The 18163-nt window shown below is 40.9% G+C and overlaps 1 protein-coding gene across 1 annotated transcript in view; it reads left to right on the top strand.

Annotated features, from left to right (window-relative positions):
* Positions 1-18163, top strand: part of c8b (complement component 8, beta polypeptide) — an 80241-nt gene that overhangs the window by 60729 nt on the left and 1349 nt on the right. Inside the window, exons 10-23 of the mRNA XM_074688608.1 lie at positions 1575-1622; positions 1848-1956; positions 2650-3285; positions 7732-7859; positions 8284-8368; positions 12687-12771; positions 13003-13144; positions 15305-15452; positions 16073-16214; positions 16315-16447; positions 16994-17191; positions 17315-17555; positions 17713-17841; positions 17927-18090. Of these exons, the coding sequence (XP_074544709.1) occupies positions 1575-1622; positions 1848-1956; positions 2650-3285; positions 7732-7859; positions 8284-8368; positions 12687-12771; positions 13003-13144; positions 15305-15452; positions 16073-16214; positions 16315-16447; positions 16994-17191; positions 17315-17555; positions 17713-17841; positions 17927-18090 (2388 nt within the window). The remainder of the gene's footprint in view (positions 1-1574; positions 1623-1847; positions 1957-2649; positions 3286-7731; positions 7860-8283; positions 8369-12686; positions 12772-13002; positions 13145-15304; positions 15453-16072; positions 16215-16314; positions 16448-16993; positions 17192-17314; positions 17556-17712; positions 17842-17926; positions 18091-18163) is intronic.

The following is an 18163-nucleotide window of genomic DNA, read 5'->3' on the forward strand; positions in this document are numbered from 1 at the left end:
TGCTTGCTTTAGCATCTACTTTGGCTCACAGAAGTCTTTTGTATAGCTTGAAAATCAGATCATATGTTGAATTCCTCATGCTATTGAATTTGCTATATGAAATGAAGAAATATAACCATGACAGAGTTTGATCTTCCCAATCTGAGTGTGATGTCAGAAAAAAATGGCTCCCATAAGTTTCACCAGAAAAAGAACTAAAAAAGCATTTTGATCGCTCCCTTTCATCAGACTGAGAACATCTCATCCTGGGAGGCTCTATAACTTCTTCACCACCATGCAGTTACCTCAATTCAACATCTTATAGCACAGTCAAAAAAAAAAAATCTTCAAGCCTATTTCTCCCAACATTCAGCCAGGGAGAATTTCCGTGCAACTTTTGAAACAGCTCTGGAGCTTCTCTGCTCTTCTCTGTTGGTGTGCTTGTTGTTCAGCATATCAAACAGATAAAAACTGTCCTGCCCCCCCCTCTCGCTATCTCACTCGAACAGCCCATGCTGGTATAAGTAGCAGCGCTTCCATATCTCTAAGTGTTACTGCTTGTCTGTTCATTCAGTTGGAGCTTTTTTTGAGAGCTTCAAGCTCCCCTGATGTGTGTCAGTGCCTGCAGGGAGAGACTTCACTGTACAATGTTTACCTTTTTCCAAATTCTGACTCATTCTGTGGCCCTCAGTGGTACCAAAGTGCCGTTCAAACTGTGCAATGTGCTATGTCCCAGCTCATTCAAGGAGGACATAAACACCCTGTTAGTGGCAACACAGATTGCTGCAAAATCCTCCCCTTTTCTTTCTTTTGTTTAAATATTTGTTTGTATCTATTTATTTAAAGCATGCAGTCCTGTGTGTCTATGTGTGTTTCTGTGCTTATACTGTGATTCATTGTCTGCTTGTGCATGGCCCCAGAGACATTTCATGCAACTTCGCCATTCCATAGTCTCCTTTGAGTAGTGCTAGTGGAGAACAGAGGGGACTAGTTCAGGGGTCACATCTGCCTTTAGAGTGGGGTGGCCTCATTGTCCCGGTTGGGTGGTTTCAGGAGCTCCTTCTTTTATCCATTTTATGAAATAAACATATCCTTCGTGTGTGTGTGTGTGTGTGTGTGTGTGTGTGTGTGTGTGTGTGTGTGTGTGTGTGTGTGTGTGTGTGTGTGTGTGTGTGTGTGTGTGTGTGCGTGTGTGTGTGTGTGTCCACTCAGAGAGGCCAGAATCAGCATGATAAAGAAGACACAGGCTCTCATGAAGCCCCTCTCTTGATTGGCAGACATAAGAACATCTAATCAGAGGCTGTTTTATAGAACTGAATAGCCTTTTACCCACTCAATTATAGCGAGCCATGGAAGATTCATTTTAGATCCATTTTCTGATAATGAAAACGAGGGGATAGTTGTTTCTTGCCATCCGCAGCACAAACCGCCTTTGTGAATAGATTTCACTCCCCACACCTACCCCACCCATGCAACCACCATATCCAATCTGCAGATAAATTAAAAGGTTTCATGACTGTGCAGATCTCACTGTGGTGATGTAACACTGGACTTTGTGTCTTTCTCCTTTCCTCCTCCTGCGCTGTGCCTCACAGAATATCAACCACTTTGATCTTTTTGGTGACATGTCCACTCCCCCCTCGGTAAGTACCATTACCTCTCTTTAATATTTGATTTGAGTTTTTAAGTATTGCACATTGAACTTACATCCATATTTCATCACCATGTTTCATCTGTAATGTTAAATCTTTTCATTAGGATCTGAATTACCTGAATATCCGACTGAAATTCAGATTAAAGACAAATGTGCAGCTGTGACTTTTAGCTGACTTTGATAGCAGTGACATCTGTGATTGTGTGTCTCCCAGATGCCCCCATCACCTGCCAACACACTGGACCCCAGCAGAAGCAGCCGCCAGCAGCAACACAATCCTGCTGAGATGTACGCCCCCTTCAGCCCCACTTCCGTGCCGTCAGGTAGCTACCCAGCCGACACGCTGCATCTTCCTCAGAATACAACACATAAAAGAGAATAAAGTGCTGCTGGCGATGTTTTACTTTGATGTTTAGTTTGTGAAGAGCCATGCACAGATTTGCACAGGATGTTGATTTATCTCACTATTTTTCAGGACCACACACCATAGGAAGCATTGTGTTTATGCAGTTACCCAGAGAGACACTGTGTAGTGCTGTGTCTTAATTGAGAGAGTTTTAGAGACTTGAGAGTAACCGGGGACATTGTTGAACAGACTCAACGCATCCATCATTTCCTTCAAAATTTTCCTGTCATCAATAACAGCTTAACAAGTCTGTTTTTCAAGTTATTACACTTCAGATGGAACATCCAAGACAAGTTTTGCTTGCAAATCCATTAAAAGACAAAATTCACTTGAAGAAATGACAAAATATATATGACATTTTTGTACTGCTTGATTCACACTGGCAACAAAATCTCCTTTACGTCTTTCCTTTTGACTGCGAAAGCGTTAGAAAGGTGCTCTAAATGTACCTTTGGCATTAAAAGCTCTCTTTGTCAGACAGCAGTGTTACACAGAGTAGTTTGAAAAGTGGTGTATTGAATTTGAGGACAAAATGTATTCTGTGCTTTAATGCTTCATGTCCCTTTCCTGCCTTAATGTACTCTTCTCATTTCTTGTGTTCCCACCTCAGGTTATATGACAATGGGTCCGGTGCAGGCAGCCCAGTGGGCACAGCAGCCGTTTCCTGGTCAGGCTCAGACTCTGGCGTTCCCTGTGCAGGGGCCCCTCCAGGTGGCTCAGGTCCTACCTGGTGGTCAGCCGGTCATTTGGAGCCAAGCCAACATTTTCCCTGCCACTCAGCAGCAGTGGGCGGCCATGGCAGCTTACATGCCGGCCCAGACCGTGGGTGTGGGAGGGCACGCCATACCAGCTGCCATGCTCCAAGGCTTGGTACCCATCACCACCATGTGCCCCCAAGCCTGCGACCTATCAGCCCCTTCTTCTGCCATCACAAGCCCCCAACACACAGCAGACCCTGGTCTACTACAGAGGCAGCTTAGCCTGGGTGTGGACTCAGATGCAGGCGAGGGCCCTTCTACATCGGGAGCAGGGGCAGGGGCAGGGGTGGGACCTGGCGTTGATTCAGCAGCAGTGAGCAGGTGCGGGACCCCGGGCCTCATGAGTGTACCGGACACATTGGTCTGCACTCAGCTGCTTCCTCCTTCAGCTGCTGCAACCCAGGAAGAGGAAGGGAGCTGTAGTGACCTTGATCTTTCGAGGATGACTTTGAGCCCAGGTACATCCACGTCACCATCCACTGAATCACGTAAGTGGTCTTCAACGTTGTTTATACCACTCCATGTGTAAACTGTGAAGCACTTTTATCCGCAGCCTCAGCTGACTCATGGGTGTTGGTTTTATGTACTTAGTGCTGCAGCTCCTCCTCTTTGTTGGTGATCCACCACTTTGGTTTGGACTGGACTATCCTAACCTCTGTTAGGTTTATTGCCATAACATGCTGAAGATTGCAGCTGTTGTATCCAGTGTTAGATATCTTAAGCTAATTAGTAAATTCTTACTCACACTAAATCCAGTGGGGAATCTATACCACTTATTATTTCATATTAGTGTAATGTTAAAATGAACAATATTTGTAATTTATCGCCATGGTTAGCATGTATTTTGTCTCATGTTGTTGGTTTGTTATTGTTACCGCTATTGTTAGGACAGTTGTTTATGTATTTACAGCAATGGAGGCCAAAAATGTTTACCCAGAGGGACAGTGAATATATACCTTGTACTGTGTTTTATATAGCATCTTATTGCATTATTTCCATTCTATCCAATTGTACTGACTCATTTTCCATGCTAAGGTATAACATGGTACAGTATCTGATCCAGTTGCATAATGTAGTGTTACACCTTGTTGCATTGTGGGTATGGTAAGCCCCATTTCCACCAAGAGGTTCAGTTGGGTTCATCTCAGTAAAACACACATTTTACACCATTTCCATCAGAATCCTGGGGCAAACCCCCATATAACCGAGACGAGCCGTCCCACTTTCTAGGACCATTCTGTATGGGGGCCAGACTGAACCGATCCGATCAGTGGCGCTACAACACTGCAGACCGTTGATTGGTCAAAAGAATTGTCGCTTACTGTGCGATAGCGGCTGCATTTCTCCAGTCTTCTCTGAAACAAAGCTTGATTGCACTTTGTATCAAAGAGCCACAAGCCAATCACAATGAACACGAATTGCTGGACGTCTTTCATCTATGCTCTTTGTTTACTGTGACGCGTCATTCTTTTTTGTTAGATTTTAATAGCAGGGTACACTGTGTCGCACTGCTATGGCGTCACGCTATTATGTTACAGATGCGGCTGTCGGCATCCTGCTTACATGCCATCTACCACGACAGGGCACAGTTGGATGTGGAAACGCAAACAGGATCAAGCTTAACTGTGCCAACCATACCAAATTATACTGATCTAAACCGGACTGCTTGGTGGAAATGGGGCTGTATTGTTCCATCACAGTGTGATATGGTATTTAGCTTCTGAAGTCACAATGCTCGCCTTGTCTTTGATGGAGAAAGGCAAGGCTAATATAACCTTCTATCGAATGCTAAAAGAAATGGAAAGAAGGCAGTAGTGGATTACTGCTATACAGTGGCAGAACTGGCACCATACAAGCCCCATCACTGATTTTTTTTCCTGTAATCCAGCGGTTGTTGTGTTGACCTTAAAGCATGAGTTTCATCACACATTCTCTTCTATTGCAGTTAAAATACACATGAGCAGTGAATGGCAGTCACTGATCAAAAGTAAAGTGTCTGAGAACAAAATATTCGCAAACATGAGTGAAGATAGATTTTATGAGCGAATAAACCTTGAAACACAAGCAGAGGACATCATAGGTAACATAACTTAAATTGCAGTTACAATCAGGATGACGAATTTGAAGGTTTAAGTATTGTGAGGTAACAAAATGATCCCAGAGAACTGAAATCAGCTTCCTGTTGCTGCCTTTAAACCATAGCCAAATCAACTTCTACACAGTGCAGTCAGAGGCAACAGACGACACAAATGCACTAGAGTCAGCGCTAATGCATGCCATTCACACACACAGAGGGAGTCGAAGACAAGGACAACGTGCATACAAGGAGGGAAAGAGGTAGACTGGAGGAGAGGATAGATTTCCTAGAGGACAGGGATCCAAACATCTGGACTGAGACACTGACAGTCAGGAGACAGAGGGAGGCCCAGGATGGAGGATGGTCCAGCACAGAGCAGCCAGAGTGAAAGAGGATGAGGAGGGGAGAGGGAGATAAAATGATAGAGGGGGGCAGAGAGCATGGATGCTCATGTGCCTCTGGGACACGTATGGACAGAGGGAACCAGAGCGGTGCAGTCAGTTTCAGAGTGTACAGTATTCAGGGCAAACACAAGTACTATTGAACTCCTGTCTCTAAGATGAAATATCCTCATAAAAGGCAACATAATTTCATTCTCTATGTGGAAACTGCTCTGTGTTGACTGGCAGTCTTTATGTCCGTGCCTTTCTCTGGTTTAAAGCCTTTTTCTTTACTTATCTTACTAAATTGTGAATTGTTCAAAAGACTGTATTCTGGGCTAAATATCCAATTTAATCCACTTTCTCTCTTCAAATACATTTGATCAAATGGAATTCAGTGTTTTGTTGTCAAACATATACTAAAGCACAGAGATAATGTATGCCTGCAGAAGTAGAGAATAAAAATGGTGCATATTCATATCAGGGAGACACACAGTGAGCTGTTTGAACTTTTAATGGTATTATTTTTTAATATAAGTTTGGCAGAAAACTTCTTTGCCTGACAGTATTTCTTTAGTGCTCACTCAAAGAAGTACATTTAGTCAGGGTTCTTTACTTTAATGCTGATTTTTTCTGCCGATATCAGAATATGTATCAGCATTCCAACATAATGGTAATCTCGCTGAATGCTGAATTATTCAACAAACTTAATTAAAGCCCTGAAGATCATAGAGGTTTTCACCTCTGACAATGATGTCAAGATACAGTAAAAACAAACGGTACCTGGTTTTATATATATGTATATATATATATATATATATATATATATATATATATATATGTGTGTGTGTGTGTGTGTGTGTGTGTGTGTGTGTGTGTAGTGTTTTCTTTGTTGCTGTTTGTTCTTGCGTTGAAGAGATTTACGTGTATTCAGCCAGAAATAATTAGTGTAGTGATTTCTCTTTTGAGACCATATACCTTCACTTAATGTTCCTGTTGTGTTAATTCTGATGCCCCCTGTGGTGAAAATAATACAGCTTACTGTGGCCCCGTTTACACAACAATGTTTCACCTGAATACGCTAAAACGCAGTGAAAAAGAATGTGTTTACACAGAAACGCAGAGGGACTGAAAACGCTGTAGTAAGCATGCCAGGCCTGTAGTCTGTGCTATAACTGTCTTGTCCAGAAGCCTCTTTTGAGGGATCTCCACTGAAGTAGAGTTGAGCCGATCATCTAGTTTATTCGGGAATAATAAGTGTAAAAGTGGAGCAACAAGACAGTTTGTGGATTCAGCAGATTGAGCAGCACAAGCACAACACGGTAGTCCGTGATGACTGGAGCAATGGTACTCTTGTCCTGTTGTAGTGCAGGCACGAAGCGAAATGTGACGTCAGCGTTTCCACTGAAAACACGGCCTTACTGTTTACACGGCAGGGGTGTTGGCAGCGATTCGGAAAATCCCACTCTGGAGGTCGTTGTTAAAAGTTTGTGTTATAGGTCGGTTGAAAAGTTTACACGGAAATGGCGTTTAGAAGATAGAATAGAATAGAATAGACTATTGTATTCTATTCTATCTTCTAAACGCCGTTTCCGTGTAAACTTTTGCGTTTCACCCTAAAATTGTTGTCGTGTAAATGTCCCCTGAATTTGTCCAGCACAAGGACTATATATACATAGAATGGACAGCGAACTTTTTACCAGTGAACAGTTTTGTGAATAACTAATGAAAAAGGAACTTTTCAGAAAAAAAGAGGACTTGAACACAATGCACCACAGTATTATATTTCTGTTACCACAGCATACCAATGTGAGAAACATTTCTACCAGGTGTATTTATCTTTTAAAGTTTGACCACAGCCCATTTAGAATGAATGAGGAGACAGAGATTTTGAACTATACAGTAGGTAGTCCCCAGGGGAAGCAGTTTTTGTGGCGCCTTCACTTCGAACAGAGCGAGATGACTTCCTTTTCTTTTAACAGTCTATGGTCCAGTACAGTTAGTTCTTACTTTAGTGCTTTTACAATTTGTGACCTGACTAGTTACTCTGTAATGATCAGTCGACTCCTAAGTTGATTTCTTCTTCCAAAAAAATAAATTAAAAAAAAGGTGAGGACAATGATTTTAAGCATTGAAACATATTGCTCAATAGAGTTAGCTTGTGTGATAGTGGTATGGAGGTTTCTCTAAAGGATGAGTACTCAATATATAAAAGTTCCTGCAGCCCGCTGTCTCCTCTGGCCATGTTGAAGTCTTCATGTGATATAATACAGAATAGAGAATGTCAGGTATAAAGGTAAAGAAAGTCAAGAGGTTGACATTCAGTAAAGGTCATTGTCTGGATCTGACTCTGCTGCTTCTCAGTGTATGTAACGCATGCTACTAGCTTGATGCTAAAATACAGGGAACACTCAACAATTCAGAAACTATGTGTTATCTTTCTAATTTTCACCAATACTCTTACTTTCACTGTGCAGCATCCACTCCAGCTCCTCAGCAGAGCTCGTCCTCAGACTGCCCCCCCTCCCAGGCCAGTGATCCCCCCACAGATCACTCCCCTGTAGACCCAGAGGGCAACTCCAGCAACGCCAGGGAGGAACAATCGGTAAGGTCCCCCCCACCCTTCGAGGTCACACACCCAGTCAATAAGATTCATGGATCTGATCTAACATCTGACCGGCATGATGCTATAATCTGTTATCGTCATATGGATGATCTGTTCTCAAATGGATCACATGCAATCAGAGGGGGTAGAAAATGTCTTGTGATTAACTAAGCCAAATGCGATTGATTTTGCCTCTTTTTAGGGAAAAATGTCACAACGATTAAACTTAAAAGGCCAAAGATGATTAAAATGGCTTGATTGGATCATTTATCATAAGGTGTAATTATGTCATGTGATAATCACTGCAGTTATTTCACTTAACATTTGACTGATACACATTTCACAAGCCCTCACACACAGAGGAAGAGTTGATTCTCAGCAAAAACACTTCACCCGCAGCACCTTTTCTTTTTCTTTCTCTCAGGGCTCTGCTGTTGTAAGGTCGATTTCCCCGATGCCCGTTGAAGCTCCTGATCCTCCACAGGATCAGACGTGTCCACAGGAAGACAGCTAGAGAACAACAGACACTGAGTGGGTATCTCAGGTCCCCTGTTCACTTATTTTCTTGTGCTGTATCAATTCACAATGTGGCATTTCATCTATTTTCTCATCCCCTCTCTCTCATTTCTTCATAACCCTGCCTTGGGATTCTTTGTAAGCTTTATGTTTTCATTTGTCAGTGAGTCTCCTTGGTCTTTGTGGACGAGCCAGCTGAAAAGAGCCTTGGTTTAGTTCAGTGTTTTAGTGATTATGCGTCTCTGCGTCACTGGTATGAGGGCTGAGAAAGGCACAATGTTGCCACCTGGTGGTTGGAGGTGTCACTGCTCTTATGCAGCTGTATGTTAATGGTTGAATGTTTCTGTTTTGTCTTTCAGGGGATGGAAGCTCTTAAGGCCAGGACAGAAGCTCATGAGACAGAGGCAAAGAAGAGAGAGATGAGTGACTGTGATCAGCAGCATCTCTCAAAGCTGGATTACACAGAATTGTTCTGTTTTTTCAACCTTGGAAGGATATTTTGGCAGTCCTGTTGCAAGCTGGCTATCCTCGGATCTGCTTCCTCCAGAGGCCGCATACTGTACTGTACTCCTCAGCATGACAACCAGAGTTTGGCTTCATCGTCTAGTCAGAAAACCTTTTAACCAGGAAGTGACCTTGATCTTTGAGACCTACGGAAGGAAGTGACTGCTGCCTCCTGCAGTGGATTATCTGCGAGGAGACATTACGCAGCCAAGATGATGCAGGTTATTTTCAGAACCTTTAAAGGAGGTTACGGAGCAGCATCCTAAAATATGTGGTTGACCTACAGTTAATCAGCCGCCACCAGCAAAGACTGCACCCAGCAGACGGATTTGCCAAATGTTCTCATCGTGTTGCTCCACCGATTCGTCCATTTTGCATGAACAGACTCAATGTGGATTCAGCGGACTCAGCTGTGAGCAAAAACTGTTCTCTGCAGCTTCCCTCTTGACCTGAAACAAATCAAAAAACATGTTTGTTTTTTTTCTTATTTTATAAGCTGTGAATTCTTTGTTGATGGCGCTGAGTCATTAGAGGTATCCAAATGACTTTGAGGCATCAATGTGGAAACTGAAAATTTGCCAAACATCTATTTTGTAAATAAGAATCCTCCCAGTCCCCCTTACCTGAGCCTCCGTGCCATAAAATAGCTCTCTGCCTCTTTGGATGCCAACTACCTGTGTTTTATCTCAAGCAATGCCCTACCAGCACATCCATTTTTGACGTCTGGATGTTTGTTTTGCTTTTTCTGCCATTTTTTTTTCTGAAAATGTCTGTTTCTGTTGGATTGGTGAGGTATGAACTGTGAATCTGTGTTACATGGTTATTCAAAATAAAAGCCTGCTGTACCCGATGTGAAAGAAAGGAAAAGGTTGATAAACTTACCACTGCGTAAAGATTTCAGACTTCTTTTTAGTAACGGTAAGGCAGACTTTCCTGCATCTTTTGTTTTTAGATATTCTACATTTCCAGCTGAGTCACATTGTTTACAACTCGCCTCTTAGAATCATATCTCTGTTTGTTTTCTTGAGTAAAAAAAGCAGAATAAACCCATGGTGACGCGTAACAGCTTAATAACCAGAAGCTGACAGCCAGTAGAGTGCATTTCTATGCCTTATCAGGTTTATTTCTGTTGTCCAGTCACTGTTTTTCTCGTTGGGTCATTTGTAAACAGTAAACAGGTCATTGTTGTAACAAAGCACTTGGGTGTGTTGTAGGTCTGCTCCACGGTATAGAAATGGTTGAGAAAGAAAAGGCAACATTATGTAAAATGAACAATAGAGATATCACTATTAACTGCTAGGCTTACAATAACAAACGGTAACTGTACCCCTGCTCGTGTAAGAAAAATGAGAAATAGTCCGAAATATTTTGTAAATTTTATTTATGGAATTAAGAAGTGTCATGAAAAGAGAAAAAAAGGACTTTTTGTACGTCTATGACTTCCCCATACACTGTATCCATCCACTGTTCAGTCACAAATAAAATATCATGTGATTCCCACTTTCTGCCTGGTTTTTCTGCAGTCTTTGACTTTTTTTGGACCATCTCTCTAATGATCTGCTGGAAAGATCATAGGAGCAGCCAACAGAGGCTGCTCTCCTCACACTAAAACTTTGAAAAACTCAAGTGCAGTCAAATGTTGCCGTGTGACTAATATGTCTGTGGTGCATTAGTTTTACTCTGATCTGTCTTTGGAGCTTGTTTTATTAAATGACTTTAGGTAAATGTACATGGAATATTTTAAGTTAATACAAAAGTTCCCCTCATAAAGGAATATAACACATACATTACAACAATGCAATAAAAAGTGAGTAAAGACAGTATGCAACTGGTGCATATTAAGCAGAGTATGAGTGAAGTGAGGTTTTCTATTACAGGACTTTTCCATCCGTCTGATTCAAACATACAGGGGGGTCATAAAGTAGATAATAGGGTTTAAAAAAAGAAAAGTTTTCCTGTTTATATCTGCATTCGTTTTTTATCTTCTACATCAGATGGCCAACCTGTGGCTCTTTGCCTCTTGATGTGCGGCTCTTCGATTCATTCACACACACACACACACACACACACACACACATATATATATATATATATATATATATATATATGTGTGTGTGTGTGTGTGTGTGTGTGTGTGTGTGTGTGTGTGTGTGTGTGTGTGTGTGTATGTGTGTGTTTGTGTGTATGTGTGTGTGTATGTGTATTTACAGAGAGAGAGAGAGAGAGATGTTAATGTTGGGATTAGTATTGATAAATTGGGTCAAGAGACTAGTGCTTAAGTTTCAGTTTCTCTTCTACGGATCAAAATGTGCTCCTCTCAATCGCTTAGTTCTCATAGCTAGCTAGCTAGCTAGCTAGCTAGCTATATAGATAGATAGATAGATAGATAGATAGATAGATAGATAGATAGATAGATAGATAGATAGATAGATAGATAGATAGATAGATAGATGGATAGAACTTTGTGTCTTCTGCAGTAAAAACAGAAATTTGTCTTTGACACGGCTCCAAGTACAAATTCAAACACACTTACAAACACAATAAATGTTGCTTTAAAAACCGGAAATGTATTGATTTTCATTTCATGTAATTTTATTTACGTGTGAGATGAAGTGTGTTTGTTAAACCTTGTGTGTGATTTGGCTCTTTGTAGTACCACAGTAATTTTTGTGGCTCTTGGCCTCTTATTGGTTGGCCACCCATGTTCTACACACTTACAAGTATTAATTTATTTTTTCTCTTTATTTAGTGAGAAATCAGTAAAGTCACAATCCCAGCCCTTTAAAGTAATTTGAGAAGATTAATGAGGAAATCACTTTTGGAGGAACAGCTCATAACCTACAGAAATCGGCTTACAGAAAGACGTCATGAGCCAAAGAATGTTGAGAAACAGCATTAATCTTAAACAATACTTCAATTTCATTAACTTGTCATCAGCAAATGAGATGGTTTAGGGAGAGTGAGCTACTGAGGTGTTTCAACCTGCTATGACCTTCCAGACACACCTTGGCAGAAGGTTGCAGATAACACATGACCTCCAACAATCGATTTCTGAAATGTAGAGACAGAGCAACATTCACTGTTAATAAAAGACGTTATGTTTGTTGTTGTATGAGAAACTTATTTAGTTCCTTTAGGCCCAAAAATATGGATTAACTGATTTAATCTCACTTTGATTTCAGCATTAATATGTCATAATACGATGCTCCCTATAACTGGATGTAAACTGTTAGAGTACTGAGCGGTGAGCACAAAATTATCAATATCAGTTATGCGTTTTTTGGCTCTTTCCACTGAGTAAAGTTCAGTGAGTCACAGGATTGTGTCATTCTGTAAAATCTAAAACCAGTGAAGTTAAGCAAAGTTTAAAGGTCATGAGTCATGCTTTGATTGATTCGACCACAGAGGCCTGGTAACTGGAATTCACTTCATTAAATGTCTGTATCTTTCCTCCTCTGTCACGTTATCTTAAGTATGTTTTCTAGCCAGAGATGATCAAAGATCTACAAGTTTCACATGATGAGGTTTGATGAGTGGAAATAAATCCAGGCCTTTGGGGTTGCCAGATTATAAAGTGTTTTACTATAAACCTAAGGACCAAGTCATACCTGTGTTAAATACACATGACCACAAGACCTATTAACACAACATTTAGTTTCTGGTCCCTGAGGCCTGCTTGCTGTGTATTCAGTTCTCCCTCTGAGTCTAAGCAGTGAGTTCATATGCAGGCTGGTATTGATCGGTGTGTGTTTACATAGAGAGCTGAATAGTGTCCTCAACTCAGTCACAGTCAGTAACAACACACAGCCATGCTTTCTATGCTGATACAGAGGAATGCACTCACTTTGCAGTGTCTCGTACTTTGTGTTACTTTGATCTCAGCGCTGTTAAGGTAGGACTTTTATTATCCATTCAACAAATTGTTCACAGTTATTCCCTCAACTGTTGAGCCCAATTTCCATTGGGGTTAATTCATACAACACCTCCCCTGAAAACATGCTGATCCCTGTCATTCTGGTCTTTTGTAGCAACAATCTCAAAGCCTTTTAGCACTCAAAGATTTAAAAATCGTCTCTTGATGTCTCTTGATTTGTTTTGATCTGATTTCATCTGTCTGTCACAGTCAAGTCGCAGCAGTGAACAAAGAAGAACTAATCGTTCGTGAAGCTCGATCAGCGGGCGATCAGGTTGTAGTTCATCCCGTGGACTGTGTTCTGTCAGAGTGGAGCTCATGGTCACGCTGCGACATATGTCAGAAAAAACGAGTGAGTGTAATAATACCTGACAGGTGATGATGGGCCTGGGGGGCTTTACAGCTACAATGCACGATTAGGTTTGGGGGGTGCAGCTTCAACACACATGGGATAAAGTCTAAAAATACCATGCAAAGAGCAGATCTGGGTCATGATAGGCGAGTGGCTGAAAACTGATATCCATGTGGATAAGTAAGAGTGAAGAGCAGTCAAAGAGTCTCTTTACATCTACATGGATTTTATTGGTTGATGGCAGTCTGGTGTGTGCTAGACATTATGAGCAAATGAGCTAATGATCAAAAATATTGTTGCAGCGCTATGAATCTACCAGCTAATACAAGCCCAGCTTGTTCTGTCTGGAAAAGGGGCAAACATATGCTAAATGTTTAACATGGTCAGTGATTTAAATGTTCTGGAGAACCCCTGAATCAGCACCTAGACCATCATGGAGTGAAGAAAAAAAAGGTTATCCAAACAAAATACAATATTTATTATTTAATTTTCAAAGAAGAATGGGGAGCCAACTTTATGTGGCACAGATATATTTTTGGGACTCTTGGGACAAAACTTAAAAAAGACAATGCAGAAACAGTTAGCTTAGCTTTGTCAAAAATTATATCCATCTTAAGCCAATTAACTCATAATTAATAGTTAGAGGTTGTTTTTTAAAAACAAAAAAAGTAATATTAATTATAATTTTTAGAAAGAACTGCCCAATTTTCTAAATGGTGTCACCTGAAAAATTTATCCCAATTCAAAAATAGCTGGCCGAGGTTTTTTTTTTTTTTTTTTTTTTTTGGACTTTTCAATATTAACAAATGTGCCTTTTTTCAGTCTTTATACTAGGCTGACTAAGCCAGCCACTAGTGCCTGTCCCAAGCCCGGATAACTGGGCAGTGTTGTAACCATGGACTGTATATAGAGTGGACAGTGTGGCTTCGCCATTTATCATTGTACGGTTTGAAGCAAAAATACCCCTGCCACAGGCGCAGCCATTGAAGCAGTTGTGCAGCCAGAGTCTGCGCTGTAGAGACTGTGAGGGATTCTGGGAGAATCTGAGTGGAGCTGGGTAACAAAAATATATATATTTATATATATTTTTTTTTTCAAGAGTCTAACCACTTCTTGACTCTACCTCCTGACATATTTTACAATCCTCGAAATTAATACACAAGAACAGCAGCTGTCAATCATTGTTAAATGTGACGTAAAGCCTTGTTTTTAACCTCGTATAACTAATGAAAACAAAACTTTTCAGGAAAAAGAGGACCTGAATACAAGACAGCCAAATTATATCTCCAAGCCACCACAACAATCGGATGTGAGAAACATTTCTATGAGGTGTATTATTATTTTTTTTTTTTAAGTTTGACCACAGCCCATCTGGAATGGCTGGAGAGTCAGATTCTTTAACTTATACTGCAGCCAGGCATCAGGGGGGGGCAGTTTTCGTGGCGACCTCTCTTCGAGCAGAGCAAGATGACATCTATTATTTTTACAGTCTCTGGTTGTAACAGGAATGGTATCCAATGTAAAACTTTACCATATTAAAGATAGCGAACCAAGGATAACAGACTAAGTGAGCCGCTGTGGCCACCCTAAATGGAAAAGATTAAAGTAGAAGATGAAGAATGCTAAGCTCGCTGATGTTGGTGGTCTACATATACAAAATTACTTTTTTTTAACCTGAGAACTACATGTAAAATGATATTTATGACTAGGTTAAAAACTGTGCAGGGTAACCCAATCACTGGAAAAATCCAACCAAACAATTGACAACAACAATTACTTTTGATAAAAATAGACATGGTTTAAGTTTTATTTCCATTTACAAATACTTCAAGTAGCACTAGGATTGAGAAATGATAAAAATTCAGCAGTGGGAGACACTCAACATTGTGACCCTAGTGGGCTGTATTTCTGAGGTAAAGAGTTCCTCTGCTGGCAAGGCTTTCAGCTGATGTACTTCAGCGCTCCATCTCATCCACTTTACAAGAAGGGGGGATTAATAACCTTGACATGACAAAGTGAAAACAGCCCTCTAATGGGATTACGGCTGTTATAGTTCCCCGGGGCAGTTTCCGAGCTCTTCCACCACTTTTATTGGGTAGTGGCGAGCCTTCCTCTGTGTTTCACTGACCGTTTATGTGTTTGTCTCTCTCGACCATTCAGTTTCGCTTTGCCAAACTGGAGCAACCATCTCAGTTTGGAGGACAGCCGTGCAATTTCCACGGTCGGCAGGAGGAGGCCTGCGATGTTCCAGCCCGCTACACCTGTGACAATGTACCTGTATGTGAGGGATTTCTCTGTGCCCAAACAGGTACATCCATTCCTCTTTACACTGCTCTCTTATTTTCAAAAAAATAGATTCATGCGACATCTTACATTTTTAAACATGCAGCAGCAACACTGACTGAAAAATGTTAATGACTGTATTCAAGGTATGTGAGTCATCTTCATTTCCAGAAGAAGATTTTACTTTACATATTAAAGAGCTTTTCTATATGGAATCATCATTGGACTCTTAAGCTAAACACACTTACTTTCTTATACTGCAGAGAAATTGGCATGTCATGTCAGGAGGCCCAGCATGAAGCCTGAGTAGCAGCTGATAGCCTAGCATAACAAAGATTTAAAAGTAGATGGGATAGCTAGCAGTTCTTTTGAACAACAGGCAAATGAAATCTCTGGAGCAAAGATTAAAAAGTATTTTCCACAGGTGTTCATTTTAGTCTGCAACTTGTCCAATCAAATCATTTTGACAGAACTTGGCTAGCTGCTAAATAATATCACTGCTTCTTAGTTAAATTTACCGTAGCTGATGTTGCTGTAGTTATAGGAACTTGCATGTGTAAAATTGCTGAAATGTTTTTTCAAATAGTCTCTATTTTTGGTGATAGACTTAAACTAAATGCTGCAGACACTTCTGCTCTCCTCCAGGTCGCTGTATTCACAGAACTCTGCAGTGCAGTGGTGAGGATGACTGCGGGGACATGTCAGATGAAGCCGGCTGTAAAAAGACTGCCAAGCCTTGCAGGCAGAAGACAGAAGAGTATTGGGGAATTGAAAATCTTGCCAAAGGGTGAGTCATCCTTTGGCGAGTCAGACCTTGTGCCTCTTAAATTAATCTCTTAAATTAATCTCCTAACCGTTAAATGCGGATGTCGTTACACGTTTTTCAGGATTAACATCTTGAACAGTAAGCTGGAGGGAGTGGTACTTGATAACAGATACTACGCCGGCAGCTGCATGCCACACTTTATCCAGGACGTCCCATTCAGAAAGCCATACAACCTCGAACAGTACACTCTACAGGTGAAATTATCCAACATGTGTGTTAAAGTATAGACTTTGAGTGGGAGATTTTTTTTTCTACTTTCTTCTTTATTACCTCATAAAGTTAATTTTTAAATTGCAACTAGTGGCTGTAATTTGTTGATGTCATTCCACAGAATAAATCTGGGGACACGAAAAAATTTTAGGCGGCAAAATTTTGGAAATTGATGCACTTTCTAATATTTAAACCTAAAAGACTTAAAGAGAAAAAAAAGGGGAAAAAAACAGAAGAAATACACCAGTTTTTTTCATCTTTTTTGTTTCTTTTTTTTTCTTAGGTGTGGAAGCCTAAAAATAATTTTATCTATTTATGGTACACTACTTAGCACAGTTAAAAAGTGAAAATTAAAATACAAGTAGCTTAAACTGATACAGGCTTTTTTTATCTTATGAGACTTAAATCTAAACCGTAAATATCATATTTGTCTTATTAATCATGTAATTCTTGGGTCTGTTTTTTTTATGTTGGGTAGGCATTTTATCGTCATTATTTGCGCAATAAGTTGTGTTTCTTCGTATTTACAGACGAGAGGCTCATATGACTTCACCCTGCAGTCCTTTGAATCCTACTCAGACTACATGGACTACACCATGAGGGAGCGTTCAGTTCAAGTCAGTGTGTCTTTTGGGTTTTCAGTTCCTGGTGTTATGGAATTTGGCTTCAACTTCAACGATGCCAAATACACCAAGTCAGTCAAGAAGATTCGCCGTGCTTCCGGCACGGTGAGATTTTAGTCCCGAACTTTGGAGAATCTGCTGATTTAATAAACCAAGCAGACATTTTTTAAATTGAAAATTACCACAACAGTGATCTATATAAACATTCTGCAAATTCCCATTCCTCAGACCAACAGCTTTGTGAGAGCCAAAGCAGAGCTGGAGCTGGCCCAGTACATGTTAAAGTCAGAGGGTTTGATGCTTCATCCAGATTTTCTGCAGCGGCTGCGCGCCTTGCCTCAGTCCTATGCTTACGGGGAATACAGACAGATCTACAGAGACTATGGCACCCATTACGTCACAGAGGCAGCGCTGGGAGGGGACTATGAGCACACCATCATCCTGAACAAGGAGAAGCTGGAGAAGACAGGTAATGTAGCAAAGTGGTTCACCTCAGTCAGTCTCAGTAAACCAATTTGGATTTATGTGGCATCAGATTACAACTTCAGATATCTCATCACACTTCACCCTGTTATTCCAGAGGAGAGGGGCCTGTGAGCAATCACTGTATTTCATTTCTCTTCAAGACTATTCTTTGGAGGACTACAAGCGCTGTACTCAGGCAGGCCTAAAGGTTGGAGCCAACATATATGGTGTTTATGTATCTGCGGGAGTTAGTGGAGGATCCTGCAACGGCCTGCTGAATGAGATGGGAGGTATGGTTGTGTGTTCATTCAGAATTAGTTTTTTTAAACACAGGAACTGATTCTGAAACTCTGAGGTCACGGTATCGTCCCACAGCGGATACAGCACATGGCAGCATGGTAGAGGACTTTGTTGCAGTTGTGAGGGGTGGAAGCAGTGAATCCATTACTGCTTTAGTGTCCAAAAAACTTCCAACTCCAAAGCTGATGGGTCTGTGGGGTGAGGGCGTGCGTTTTAACCCTGACTTCCTCCGAAGAACGGTAAGTTTCTCTGTAACCTCATTTGTCCTTATCAGTTTTAGTTTCTTTTTTGCATGATTTGGTTTTCTTCTAA

This window comes from Halichoeres trimaculatus, unplaced genomic scaffold, assembly GCF_033239565.1.
Source record: "Halichoeres trimaculatus isolate MK-OKI-2021-1 unplaced genomic scaffold, fHalTri1.1 fHalTri1_scaffold_15, whole genome shotgun sequence".
NCBI classification, from domain to species: domain Eukaryota; kingdom Metazoa; phylum Chordata; class Actinopteri; order Labriformes; family Labridae; genus Halichoeres; species Halichoeres trimaculatus.